The sequence below is a fragment of the Sarcophilus harrisii genome, chromosome 1 (assembly GCF_902635505.1).
Source record: "Sarcophilus harrisii chromosome 1, mSarHar1.11, whole genome shotgun sequence".
Classification (NCBI taxonomy): domain Eukaryota; kingdom Metazoa; phylum Chordata; class Mammalia; order Dasyuromorphia; family Dasyuridae; genus Sarcophilus; species Sarcophilus harrisii.
This window is the reverse complement of record NC_045426.1, coordinates 146,331,762-146,347,253: the sequence shown is the minus strand read 5'-3', so window position 1 is coordinate 146,347,253 and position 15,492 is coordinate 146,331,762. Positions and strand designations below refer to the sequence as shown.

General features: G+C 32.5%; 1 protein-coding gene across 2 annotated transcripts in view; it reads right to left on the bottom strand.

Annotated features, from left to right (window-relative positions):
- The window catches only part of GPBP1 (GC-rich promoter binding protein 1), a 96,240-nt gene that overhangs the window by 41,459 nt on the left and 39,289 nt on the right, over positions 1–15,492 (bottom strand). For both annotated transcript variants that reach the window (XM_031965271.1, XM_031965265.1), the window contains one exon: positions 14,410–14,529. In XM_031965271.1, coding sequence (XP_031821131.1) covers positions 14,410–14,472 — 63 coding nt within the window. In that variant the 5' untranslated portion in view covers positions 14,473–14,529. The remainder of the gene's footprint in view (positions 1–14,409; positions 14,530–15,492) is intronic.

The following is a 15,492-nucleotide window of genomic DNA, read 5'->3' as shown; positions in this document are numbered from 1 at the left end:
TATCTTCTGTACCTTTTTAGTAGTAAAGATGCTTCCTTCATTGAATAGTTAAGTGCTTAACAAATCATCACTGATTTCATCTAATCATCATATTAAGTTCTTGTGAAGCTCAAATGAGAATCTGTTAAATACTTTGCAAACTTTAAAATAATATATTAATATCAGTTATTATTAGGCTTCCATTTCTCTCTTGGAAAAATATCTTAAGTAGAAAAAATTTATGAAAATATATCCTGTTGATCATTATACTTCAACAATAATACTATACGATGATCAATTCTCTCTTCAACAATGAGATGATTCAAACCAATTCCAACTGTTCAGTAATAAAGAGAATCAGCTACACCCAGAGAGAACTATGGGAAATGTGTGGACCACAACATAGCATTTTCCCTCTTTCTGTTACTGTTTGTTTGCATTTCTGTTTTCCTTCTCAGGTTTTCCTACCGTCTTTCTAGATTCATTTTTTCTTGTGCAGCAAGATAACTATAAATATGTATACATATATTGTATATATTAAATACATATTAACAAATTAAAATATTTAATATGTATTAAACTACCTGCCATCTAGAGGAGGGGGTCGGAGGAAGGAGGGAAAAAGTTGGAACAGAAGGTTTTGCAAGGGTAAATGTTGAAAAATTACCTATGCATATGTTTTGTAAATAAAAAGCTATAATAATAATAAAAAAAAAGAAAGAAAAGAAAATATATGCTGTTAGTGAAGTTTATCTTACCATACCAAACAAAGAATATTAAGTTGGAAAAGCAGTTAGGTCAAGAAAGGTCCCTGGTTATATAAGTCTTTCACATGTGTGAATACAAATCAGCCCAATATTCCTAAAATAAAAACACAGAACGCCCCCTCTTGAAGTGTAGTTTAAAATTTCACCACATGATGGAGCTAAAACTCTATTTTTCTTTTGGGATCATTAATGATTAAAAAAAATTTCAGTCCTAAGTCTACATTATATGACAAAAAAACAAAAGCATAAAATGTTAATTCTGCTGGAAAAAGGAAATCAATCAGTAATGATACCTTTCTACTATAGCATCTACTTGTATATGATGAGGCATGGCTAACATGCAGTTAGCATTTCCTAATGCTCTTTATTCACTCAATAAAAACTTTATACTGCAAGGACCTAACAAATAAAACAGCATACTTTTGTTCTATTTAATCTGAATTCAACAAACACTGAATCTCTACAAAGTTCAAGAGGGAAAGAAGGCAAGGAGACTCAAAAAATATAATAAAACATGAGAATGAGACTAAGCAAGAACTTTGGTATAAGGGTTCAAGAAAAATCTGAAAAGGGAAAAGATCAGTTTCAACTAGTAATAAGGTAAAGCACTCACTGTATATTGTTTTTCCCTGAAATCTAAGATCCGGATATATTGGTCTTCTCAAAATTTCTCACACTCAACACTCCATGTCTTTGAATTGATCATCTCTCATTCCTAAATTGTACTCTCTCCTCTTCACTTCCACTTCAGAATTTCCTATTTCCTTCCATGAATGAACATTTAATGCTTACTTTGTGCCAAGCCCTAGGATGGCAAACAGAAAAGAGGAAATAGTCCATATACCCAAGGAACTCAGGCTATAACCAGTGGAAACAATGCAATACATAAAAGAAAATTCTGCTGTCGAACGTTCATCTTCAAGACGAATGGAATGGCACAAAGTACTATGGCTAGAATAGAGGGGTAGGTAGATGGGAAAATCCAAAGGTCCTTAAGTAAAGTGAGTTGTTCTGTAGTGATTCTGGGACATGAGCAAGGAAAACTCAGAGGAATGATGGCCCTTAAAAGACCCTATAGATCAAAAAGGAAAGAGAAGGGTTGAAGAATGATCCAGCCAAGAAGATGGTTCAAGAACAGCTGGAGAAAAAGGGGAAAGAGGAAAATGTTAAGAGACGGCAGTGGGTGAAGCAAGCCAAATTAGCTCAAACACTATCTTAGCTTCCAAGTCTTTACTGGTTCCAATTGCTGGTATTATCTCTTCCCTAACTAGCCTGTTTTTATTTTGTAAATATTTATATAATAAGTGCATATTTTCTCCTCCAACAGAATGAAAACTTCTGAGAGAAGATTGTTTCAGTTTTTGGTTTTGATTGGGGTTTTTTGTCCAGCATCTAGTCACACCTAACTAGCACTCAGATCTAATTAGCTAGTCTGGTGCCTGACATACAGTAGGAGGGACTTGAGAAATGCTTGTTGAATGATTTGACTGAAATTTCAGCTTCAATTAAGATAGCACTATCTAACGCACCAGATTGTTTATGTTCAGAGCCAAAAGATTTGAGTTCAAAACCAAGCTCTATCACAAAACTTGTGACCTCAGATCAGTAGAATAAACTAAATAAGACTCAGAAACAATCAAAAGCAGATGATAGCCACCATTCAATAAAATTTTAAAAAACATAAATTATCCTGATTTCAAAAACTTCAGGGAAATTGAAAAGTAGCTGGAAGAAATCATCTTTAAACCAACAATCATATATTAAATACCAAAATAAGCTCCTAATGAAAAAACACAAAGTATCTTTCAGATCTACTAGAAGGGAGGGAAATACAGCACGAACCTTCTAGCTAATCAGGATAACAAGGACAACTAAAGTTGTCCACCTAATTATCAGTTTCAGCATGATTATTTCAGAATAATAAAGAAAACTTTGAGATGATGCAGAGGCTCATAGGATCACAGGTCTCCATCTATACCTAGAAGGGAACCTCAGAAACTATCAATCCAACTCTATCTATCCTTTCACAGGACAAAACCAAGGACTACCAAAGTGAAATGTACAATTCTAGAAGTACACTCAAGCACATAAAAATGCCAGAAATAGATCATTCAGGAGCAGCAGATTCTAATCTTTGACACAAACATTTACTGAGTAAACCATCTGAGAAAATAAATTATGGGTTTTTTCACCTTTTTTTTTTTTGGCCAATAAGCACATACATTAAACTGTTAAACACAAAACTGTTAGATTCAGGCAATAGAGAACAACTGATTGCTTCCAAAAAGAAATTTAAATTATCATTATTGCATATTAGAAAGGTTAGTGAAGAGGAATAATCTATAGAAAAGTAAGCAACTTCTACTGAGATAGATCTGTATGGTGGTATTGTATTTACAAAGCATGGGACAAATATTATTGTCAAACTAAGAAGTGTCAAGAGACAGAATATGAACTCTGGTCTCCCGATTTAAATTCCAGAAGGTGAAATTACTAGACAGTTCTTAGCCAATTAATTTGACATGAGAGGCAAGCTAATAATGTGAAAAATGTGACCTTTGATTGGGAGGTTCTACTATTTACCATATATGCACACCCTAAGAGGAACAATGACAAAAGAAAAGCTCCATATACACAAAATGTTTACAGGAGCATTTTTTGTATAATGAAGTAACTTTAAACAAAATAGATGCTCACCAACTACTACTATGCTGAGAAACAGAATATGAATAAATCCCAAGGAGTATGAAAGAATTATATGAAATTATTGCAAGTGAAATAACCAGTATCAGAAAAACACATTCAATGACTACAACAATACTAAGGGAAAACCAGCAATCAAAAGTGAAAGCTGTGTCAATATTATCAATGCATAAGGCAAAGAATGCATCTCAACCCTGTTCTTTGTGTTAAGTATGGAACACTTACATGTAATGTCAGAATTGTTTTTTGATGTTATAGTACATTTATTTTTGTTTAAAAAAATTCTTTATTAGAAGAAATGGCTTTGTGGAAGGAAAGAAAGATACTTTTGAATGTCAATTTTAAAAAAAGGACATCAATTTTTTAAAATGAATGATCTGCCTTTAAAACTGCCACTTCTGTAACTAAAGACTTATTTCTCTAGAATACAAAAAAATTTAAAGGAGGTGGCTTTAGACAAAAGTTTTAAAGGAGGCAAAGCCTCTTTTTTCTTCAACTTCCCTGTAAAAATAAATTGTCCAGGAAAGTTTTTCAAAAAGGTGACAATTGGGAAAAGAAAATTTTTATGACTAGAAATGTGTAAATGTTCATAGCAGAAGTAACTGATGAAAGAAATAAAATCTAAGTTCATCTTTAGAAAGGTCTAAACTCCAGTGCTGTATTCAAATCCAATACTGCTGAAATGCAGGACAGTATTTACTTTTCTTTTCTCAGGCTTATTTCATTCAGAGAAAATTTCCTCCCCCAAAAAAGGGGGGTGAGGGGAGAAAATGGAAAGTACCTTTATCAAACAGCCTGCTACACTTACCAGGTACAATTAATATTAATTCCCCCAAGTTCAGAGATCTGAGTATTGATCTTGGGTCAAGCTTATATAGTATATTATACAGTATAATAAAAAGAATACTCCACACTTTACATAAGAAAACCAAGATCTGAGTCCTGACTCTGCCATTTACAAACTGGACAACTAGAGAAATTGTTCCTGATCTGAAAAATGATGATTACTAATCTCTATTCTTGACAACATAAATTTGGTCTGAAATGCAACCTTGCTGGGAATAGGGGCAGAGATCAGTAAGACTAGGGGGGGAAAAAATTATGATGAAAGACTACTTCAAGAGGCTAAAGACTCAACACGTCTTTGGAATCAGCAATCAATAAAAAAATAATTTATTATTAGGTCCTTACTATGTGCTAGGCACTGTTGTTAAGTCTTGTAACACAAGGCCTTTTGTGTAACAGGCATCATACTAGAAACTGGAGATACAATGTACAAAAAATGAGACAATTTCTACTAATAAAGAACTTATATTCTAATGAGTAGACAAGCACATGTGCAAAAGTGTACAACCTACAGTACAACCTAAAGTATACAAAATGATTACAAATATATATGTAGTTAAAAGACGGTTTGGGAAGGAGAGTACTAGCAATTAGAGAAATCAGGGAAGATTTAATTCAAGTGTTAACTGAGCTGCATCTTCAAGTCAGAAGAGATTCTAAAGTATGGAAGTACTGCAGTTTGAAAAAGAGATGGAGTTCTGTGTGTGAGAAATATAGAGAAGGGAGGGCCATGCTGTATAGGCAAAAGGGAACAACTAGAGCTTACTGAGCTGGAGCTTATCTTGGAATATTACCTTGGCAACAGCATGAAGGCTGAACTTCAATGATGAGACATGAAAGGAGGCGGACGAAATAATCTAGAAGAAAAGCTAATGAGAACCTGAACCAATTGGATAGTTTTATGAATAAAAAGAAATGAACTAATATGAGAGATGTTGTAAAGATAGAAATGATATTATCTGGTAAATCACTGAATGTGTGGAGTGAGGAAATGAGAAATTAAGAATGATACTAAGATCATCAACTTGGGAGAATGATGATGCTTTAAGAAAAAGAAGGAAATTGTGGACAAGGGAAGGCATGGGACAATAGTGAGGGTTTTTTTTTAAACTGGTAATTTCAATGTAATTGGTTCCCTTTGTATTCTTATAAATTCTTATATATTTAAAAACCACTATTCTCCATTATTTAAATCTAATTGTACTGTATAAAAATTTTAATGTAATTTTGCTTATAGAGTTTCTGGATTTATTATGGCAGGTACACTTTTAAACAGTTTATACTGTTTAGAATTATTTTACAAGGGAGTATCTCTTACTATCTTTTATTACAGGGTTTGGTCTGTGACACATAGGAATGCCGCTGATTTGTATAGACTTTTTTCTATTCAGTTACTTTGCTTAAATTATTGATTGCTTCAACTAACATTTTAATTGATTCTTTTGGATTTTCCAAGTATATTATCATACCACTGCAAAAAGAGATAATTTTATTAACTCATATTCCCTAGTCTGATTCCTCCTATTTCTTTTTCTTCTCTTACTGCTAGGACTTCCAAGACAACACTGAATAATAATGACAATGGATATCCTTGTTTTACAACAGATCTAACTGGGAAGGATTCTATAGTGTATTCCCATTACAAATAATGTTTACTGATAGTTTTAGATAAATGATTTTTTTATTAATTTAAGGAAAAATTCATTTATATCTATATTTCAAGTATTTTTGAAAGAAGTGAGTTGTATTTATATCAAAAGGTCTTTTCTCCTTTTATACTGAATCGTGGGTTTTTTTTTTTACTTATTGTTGATATCTATTATGTTAATATAATTATATAACAAAATATATAACAATATAATTAATAATTAAACCATCCTTGCATTCCTGATATAAATCCCAACTGATTATGATGTGTGATCTTTATAAATTTTTTTTTTAAATTAAAATGACTTTTAAAAAAATATCTATCAGGGAAGTTTTAACTTAAGGTATATCAAAGCTCTAAGATAATGTCTTTCCCAAACTATCAAAGCATGTTAAAATGAGCCTCAATGTTCATTATTAATACAATTAATAATGGCAAACATATATGTAGTACTTTGGTACTACAATACAATTGTAGTAATACAATTGAGAGTGTTCTACATATCTAATATAATCTTCAAAAAAGTATTAATTCTGCAAACTTGAAGCTGGTTGCTGTCAAAGATCACGTAACTACTTTAGTGGTAGAAAGAACCATGTAGGACCAGAACCTAAGTTGCAAAAGGTCACAAATCAACTCTAATTAAGTAATTTTATTTACTCAATACCCAGCACTAAAGTCCATCTTTATCTAACAAAGAGGAATTGTCCATTACATAGGCACCTATTAATAATCTTAATAAACTTTCCAAAGGGATAAGGAAAGGGACTATATTTGTACTATCACTGATACAAGGAAGTTTCCAGGTGAAGAATACCTTGTCAATGCAGGCTGGTATCTTCTTTAGCACCTATAATTTAAAAGAGTTGACTAGAACACTAAGGAATCAAAAAGTCTTGCCCTGGATCACATAGCCAGTTTGTGCCAGAAATGAATTTGAAGCCAGTAGTTCATGCCAAGTTGCCTCCCAATCTTTCCATAATGTTAAATATAAAACAATTTAAAGCTAAGTATGAAGTATTCAAAAAATAAGGAAAACAAAGAGTACTGAAGTGATATAATTTTTAGCAATAGCTCTTCTAAGAGCACAGAAAACATTTTACTATTTAAAACTAATCTCATCTTACTGAAACTTAATGGAGAAATTACTTAAGTATTACTTAATTACTTTAAAAACTATAAATATGCAATCACCAATGAGTACTTAAGGAAAAAATCATAATGTGGATGAACACATGGTTGTTGCCTAAACTAATGTTTCAATCAAAATATTGTCAAGAATTTCATAATATAGTTTAAACTCATTTAGATATTCCATTCAACAACCAATCATTAAACATCTATATGAAGAACACAGTGCTAAGGGCTATAAATACAAATATTATGCCTTTATCTTTTTCCCCTGGCTAGTGCTAATTGTGTTCCTCTACAACTTATAATCAATTATTTTTAAACTGGTTATCTATTTTTCTATTAAAATATTTTTGTTGAAATGTTTGTGGCAGCCCTGTTTGTAGTGGCTAGAAACTGGAAAATGAAAGATGCCCATCAATTGGAGAATGGTTGGGTAAATTGTGGTATATGAATGTTATGGAATATTATTGTTCTGTAAGAGATGACCAGCAGGATGAATACAGAGAGGCTTGGAAAGAATTACATGAACTGATGCTAAGCGAAATGAGCAGAACCAAGAGATCATTATATACGTCAACAACGATACTGTATGAAGATGTATTCTGATGGAAGTGGATTTCTTTGACAAAGAGACCTAATTCAGTTTCAATTGATCAATGATGGACAGAAGCAGCTATACCCAAAGAAAAAACACTGGGAAATGAATGTAATTTGTTTGCATTTTTGTTTTTCTTCCCAGGTTATTTTTACCTTCTGAATCCAATTCTCCCTGTGCAACAAGAAAACTGTTTGGATCTGCTGACATATATTGTATCTAGGATATACTACGACATATTCAACATATATAGGACTGCTTGCCATCTAGGGGAGGGGGTGGAGGGTGGGTAGGAAAAATCAGAACAGAAGTGAGTGCAAGGAATAATGTAAAAAAAATTACCCTGGCATGGGTTTTGTCAATAAAAAGTTACTATAATTAAAAAAAAAAAAAAAAAGATATTTTTGTCGTCAGAATTCACCCATCAAGGAGTTGTTTTTCCATAACAGAAATGTGTCTTGATAATAACAAAAAAAAAAAAAAAAAAAAATCTTTCCCAAATAAATAAGACATACACTAAGAATATAAAATAGATTACCCCAAAGTTGTAATTATTAAATACTAGAATATAAAAAGAATCCCATACAACTCAAGACATACACATACATGCCTTGTATAGGCAGTTTTAACTCACTCCCAAGTAAGCTGTATAGATGGAGTAACTATAAAAAGCTGATGAATTTGGAAAATGAATTTATATAAGCTCATTTTGGACTAAGTTAACACTAGGCCTATTTCTATAATATACACAAAGAATCCTTATTTAAAAAAAAAAAAAAAAAAAACTTATGGAGTACCAGCCCTGAAGTTCAAATCTTGCCTCAGACACTTAACACTTCCTAGCTATGTGACTCTGGGCAAGTCACTTAACCCCAATTGCCTTAGGGGGGGAAAAAAAATATGGTACAAAAATTTGTATTTTAATGGAAGAATATTTTACTCAGAATAGCATACACTCTTACACCATAACAAAATTTATGACACCAGCAAAAAGATATTTCTCACATAATTTATTTAGTATCCAGAAAATTAGTGATGTCACAAATATTATGACAGTGCTTTGTAAACAAATCATACAAGGTTACTATAATTATAAAAAATGAGAAATGAGATGTTATGTCCAAAAGGTTAAATATATGTAAAGCAATTAAGATTAAAACTTAGAAAAGGAAGAGACCCATTACATGTTTGTATTCAGGCTGTGTTTTAAATTCATAATATTCCAACCAGGATATCAACTATAATCTACAAGTAACTTTTTTCTTTTAGGAAAAAAAGCTTCTTTTTATTATGTGGGCTAATAGACACAAAACATAAGAAAAAAATCTAAGTTAAAGAATAATATAAAAACTATTTGAATTTGGTTCTGGAATGTATTAAATATTCTTATTTACAGCAAGTTCACCTTTGTAATAATCTCAAAGGAGTGCATTAAAAATTAGACATCAGAAAGCAAACTGGACAAGTATAAAACAGAGAAGCAAACTCTACTAAAAATGTGCTTCAGAGTAAAAACTACAGTAGAGTAACTATATGAGTTAAAAAAAAAACTCTTAAAATCCTTATAATTAGAATCATGTGATCTTGTGCAAAGTGCAAAAGGCTGTGATCTTGTGCATCTTTCAATTACCTCAGGAAAACACAGATATAATATAAAGGCTATTGATCGAATCAGCAGTGGCAATAGTTGCTTCTGGAATTTTCAGCCCACAGACAGTGAGGAGTTGAACAACTATTCAGGAGGAGATTACAAGGGTCTTTTTGCTGGCACTCGGGGATTAGGACTGTTCGTATGTTCATACTGAGATTCAGAGGTCACAGTCGTGGGTGGCAGTTCCAGGGCAAGGAAGAGAACTCACACACCAGAGCTTGCAGGTACAATGGAGCAGGGACTCTCATCACAGTTCTAGGGAAAAAAAGTGCTAATGCAAATTCACAAACTAGGGTGCAGACCAGGAAAGTAGTAAATATCCCTCTTCTTAGTTCATTATCATCTTGAAGAACCCAAAACTTACAAATCCTTAGAAGTATTTCTGAAAACAGCTGCAAAAATACCCTGAAGTTTGGGCCAGTAAACCCTTCCACCCTGAAAACAGAGCCTCACTATAAGCAAAAAGTTAAAAGTCAAGGAAAAAAAACCTGGAAAATGAACATACCAAAAAAAATTCTGACTATAGAAAGTTTCAATGACAAGGAGGATCAAAACATTCATAAAAAGACAGTAAAACTCCTATATCCAAAATCTCAAAGAAAAACATTAATTGCATTCAGGCCATGGAAGAGCTTTAAAAAGATTTAAATCCCTTAAAAATGAGAATTGAGCAAATGAAAGCCTACAATCCCTGAGAGACATGAAGAAACAATGAAACAAAGCCTAAAGAATACTTAAAAAAAAAAAAAATACAATGTAAGTATCTCATTAGGGGGAAAAAAAGTTTCCTAAAATAGATCCAAAAGAGATCATTTTAAAATTATTAAACTTCCTAAAAGCCATGATGAAAAAAAGAGCCTCGATATGATCTTTCAGGAACGTATGAGCCCACCTATCACTTCTTGGAAAAGATTCCCAAAATAGAAATTACCAGGAATAATATTACAGCCAAATCCCAAAGCTCCCAGGTAAAGGAGAAAATACTGTAATGCAGCCAGAAAAAAACAATTCAAACATTGTGGAGTCAGAGCAGCTGTAATACATGGTTTAGTAACTTCTACATTAAAAAGATAAATAGACTTAAAATATAGTATTCTGGAGGGCAAAGGAACTAGGATTACAATCAAGAGAATGACCCACACCTTGCAAAACTGAATATAATCATTTAGGAGGGGAAACAGACGTCAATGAAATAGAAGACTGTCGAGCATTCCTGACGAAAAGACCAGAACAATAACGTTGGCTTTCAAAGACAAGACTCAAGAAAATAAAAAGATAAATAGGAAAAGAAAACTATAAGTGATTTAATAAGAGGATGCCTGAACAATTTGTGATATATCATGATGATGCAATACTATTGTGCTGTGAGAAATTTTGAGTCAAATACTTGAAACCTGGAAACTTACATGAATGATACAAAGTGAAATGAATAAAACCAGGAGAACACTGTACACAATAACAGCAACAGATAATAAACTGTGAATGACTTAACTATTGTCAGTAATACAATGATCTGAGATAAGGATGAAGGACTTAAGATGGAAAAAAAGCTATCCATTCGAGAACTGATGGAATCTGAATATAGATCCAAGCATATTCTTTTTATTTTCTTTTATTTTTCTTCTTTGGTTTTTATTTTGATCAATATATATATATATATATTTTTTTTACAATATGACTAATATGGAAACGTGTTTTGCCTGACTTCACATGTCTAACTAACCTTTATCAAATTGTCTTCTCAATGAGGGAAGTGAGGAGAGTAAGAGAGAATCTAGAATTTAATTTTAAAAACGAATGTAGATAACTGTTTTTGTGGGTAATTGGGGGGAAATAAAATATTAAATATAAAAATAAAATAAAGGCTACTATAGACAAAATTCTTATCAGGAAATTTTATCTGTAGATATTGGCTTGTAAGGAAATATATTCTGGTCTTACACAGATATAAAAATCTGGATGGTTGTTTGTGAGTGATTACCTTAAGATAAAACCAAAGAAGTCAGCCCTATACCAAGCCAAAATGTGATTTTCTAGGAATCAGACTCCATTTTAAACTTGAGAAGATGAGGAGTATAAATAAGTAAATTTCTCAAAAGGTGATCAGTTATGTCATATCTATAAAAGCCACATGGCTACAATTTAGAAGTCAAAGCATCAAAGCATGATTCTTATCTTGGTGTCACACTCATGTTTACATTTGAGAATCTGTTTCTTGAATCACAGATCATACCCAAATCTGAAAGATTTCCAGTTAACATCTAGGTTCTATAATGAGACAAATTAGATAGTATATTAAATGTTCCTAGCTCTGGACTCTTTCTCTCAAGGAAAAAAAAAAATTGTAATTATTTCAAAGAGCAGTTTTATTGCCACAAATTATGACATACAACTGTAGGCAGTACTGCAGATAAGACAATGAATTGAAGATAAAATAGAAATTAGTTCTCTGACTTTTCCACCATGCTCCCAGAAGCTCATTATTGTGAAAACTGAATCATCTAAGATGATATCAGAAGCCTTGGGTTCTTATCTGATTACTACCTTCTGCCCCATGAACTCCAACATTTAAGTAGCCAACAGCTCAGCAAAGTCTCATTTCTTACCTAGTTTCCCTATTCTGGAAAGTTTCTTTCTTCTCTACCATAACACTACACTGGGTAACTTCAGAGTCTATTCCTTGACTCTCCTCCACCATCCTTTTCAGTTTCCTTTTTATATTGTTTTTTCCCATTACATTACAAGCTATATGAAGTTAGGGGACTATATTTTTTCATATTTGTATCCCTAGAGATTAGCACAGTGCCTGGCATTACCATAGCATTAAATGTTTCTTGAATGCTGACTAATTGCATGCCACTACAAATGTACATTTGTAAAAACCAAAATTTTCCCTACGAGAACAATGACAAACAATGTAGCAAAGGAAAGTTATATATAATGGATTTATTATTACTATTTATTATGACCTACTATTAAAATCAAAGATCTGCCATCTGGGTTAAATGAATGAATACTGATGCCAGTTTTATCTACTTCTGATTTAGTCTAAAATCTACTCCTTCCCCTTGTGAAATACACCTCTCATCCATTTCTTCAACTTTTGTCATATTTTTTCTCTCAAAGATTTGCTCAAAACTCACCTCATCAAGTTACCCCACTTGTTCCTAGTTAATCCAGGATTCCTTATTTACATACGCCTATGGATATATGAACAAAGTTTTGCATTTCTGCAATATAACAAATTAAAAGATAGGCATCACTAGGAAAACAGAGGTCTCTCAGAAATTAGGCTTAAACCAACAATACACACACACACACACACACACACACACACTTTTTTAAATAAATTCGAAATGGAAACTCAATCTGAATATTTAAAATACCAACCAAAAAGAAAAATCAGAATAAGCAGATCACATACCCTTCAAAGCAATGGATTGTGTATGTGTGTGTGTGTGTGTATCCTTAACCAAATAGAATAGAATTACAAAAATATGAAATGGTATGATGACACAAAATTGAGAGCTTCTACACAAATATAAAACATCTAGTATAAATGAAGCACTCAAAAAAGAAAAAAAAATTGTTATCAAATTTTTGGATAAGACTTTAGTATAAAAGTTATTATATAGGTAACTAAAAGGAACAGATTGGATGAATGGATGGAATAAAAGGCTAAAGGACTGATTCAATCATCCTTCAATCCTGGATAAATGCCCAAATTAAAATTAGAGGTGATGAAAGGAAGGGATAATTTATTCTAGTTTCTCACCCACAGACTAATATATTTGTATCTACTATTATTCTCACTATAATAATAATGATAACTATTAAACAGCTATGAAAAAAGGGAGCATCAGATATAGAAAGTAGCCTTTTAAGTTCTTAAGATTACAAAATGAATTCATTGAGAAAATTTGTTCCAGTGTAAAAGACATATAGAAATGTCAAATTTTGTAATGGTAGTATGGGAGCCAATTTTTTAAACCTTTTAAATTTCTCAAAGAATATGATTAAGATGTAAAAACTGAAACTTCTCTCCAAAGTGACCAATGATTTCTTAATTCCTAAACTCTACACATTTCTCAAACCACACTTTTCTTGATTTTTCTACATCCTCTGACACTATAGAATTCCCTTTTCTCCCTCTTTTCTTCTTCCTACTTTGTGATCTTGTCAACTTCTAAAGGTACCTCATAGACTTTAAAACACAATTGAATTGTTATTTCTCCCTCTAAACTGTCTCTCCATCTAACTTCCCACCTAACTTCAAGTCCTCTAGACTATCAACCAAGGTGTCATCCTGGCTTCTTCAACCTTTTCATGTCCAATTTGTGGCTAAACACTGTCAATTCTATCTTTGTAATATCTCCCTCCCTTCTCTCCTCTAATACTACCACCATCCTAATATGGGACTCCATTACCTCATTGTTAGATCACTTCAATAGCTTGCTGGTGGGTCTGTGTGCCCTATACCATTCCATTCTCCACTCAGCTGTCTTTGAGCTTTCTGTAGGTTTGATCATGTCATATTACTTCCTGCTCAATAAACTCAAGTGACTCCCAATCACCTCCCCATTTTCCTTATTCCCAAGAACTGGTCATTTGTCTTTGATGGATCTATAATAAATTTTAAAGACAATGTTGGAATCTACCCATATCCTTTTGTCAATCCATAAGCACTGTTAGTATCTATGACAGATTCTAGCCAGACTGTGCTAGGCAGAGAAGATATAAAGACAAAATTGAAACAGTCCCTAATCTAGACTTGTGAATTTTCAGCTTTTTGATTCTGGCTCAAATACTTCTACAAAGACATATCCTACTAGAGCTCAGTAACTTGATTTTAATACAAAGTCTGCCTTTCAAAGCAAATCTATTAAACTTTGCTAATTAGTGGAAGAAGGAAATTGGATTCCAAAGAATAAGTATTTTAGCTGACTTTGTAACAGGGAAATCAATAAATTAAATGTATAATGATATGATATTTAAGATTAATTTTATTATAAAGCCTTGATTAAATCTTCTGGCAGTCACCATATACATAAAGACACACAACTAAAGAAGGGATTAAAAAAAATACCTTTGTTGACGATGGTGGAGTAGGAAAATTAAGCCAGGCTGGAGCAAAGTCATGCTGCGCCATTTAGGTCCAGTCTCTCCAACTCAGTGAAACAAGGTTTCAACACCTCATGGCAAGCCCCTGACATTTAAAAAAGCAAAAGAATTATGCTTTAGTTTCATAAAATTTAGTCAAAATTAAACTTTTACATCTCTTTTACTCAAATCATACTTAAAGTACCTCTTGGAAGTTTTTCAAAATTATCAAAATATAGATTAAGTCTCGGGATTTATATAATTAACTAAGTAGTAAAAAATGTGTTTTGATTCCCCCAAAATCTGATGCTTAAAGAAAATTATGGATTTTAAAAAAATAAAAACTATTCTACAAGTAAATATACATGGATATATAAATATCCATGGAGATGGAGTGCTCCCTAAATACAACTGTTTATTCTAGGGAGAAAGAAATGGTTAAGTACTAGTGATGTTACCAAATCAATAAATGAACATTTATCAATCAAGCACTGTATTAAGTGCTAAGCACTGAATCACTGCTGGATAAAAGTAATAATAATAATACTAGATCTCTATTTTCCAAAAAGTTCCCTTCAAATTAACACAAAATCTATTGAAGAGCAAATAGGCCAGAACGAGGGTTAGGAGGTAAGGAGAGGGAGAGGACACTCAAGGGAGGTAACTTTACCCCAGAGAAGTCTTCAGAACAGAGATTGGAGAGAAGACCATAGGAATTCTTACCAGAATAAAATTCTTACTAGAATGAAATCTAGTAGATGACTTCTTCCAATCCAAACCTTGCAAGCAAGTAGCAGTTAAATGGATTTTGGGGGACAAGTGGGAGAGGAAGAGAAGAGAAAAAAGAGGGAAGGGAAAAGCAAAGCAAGAAGATAAAAGAATGGAATTTCAATTCTTTCTCATCCTTATCTTCTACACCAGCATGTCCCAAAAGGTGGAACTGAAGGAACCAAAAGTGGAGAAAGGAAAAGAGCCCTTGTGGTGGCACCTAAGTCAAATCTAGGTCTTCCTTACTCCAGTATCTGCTTTCCATTCACTACCTCTAACAGAGCTCAACTGACATTTACAA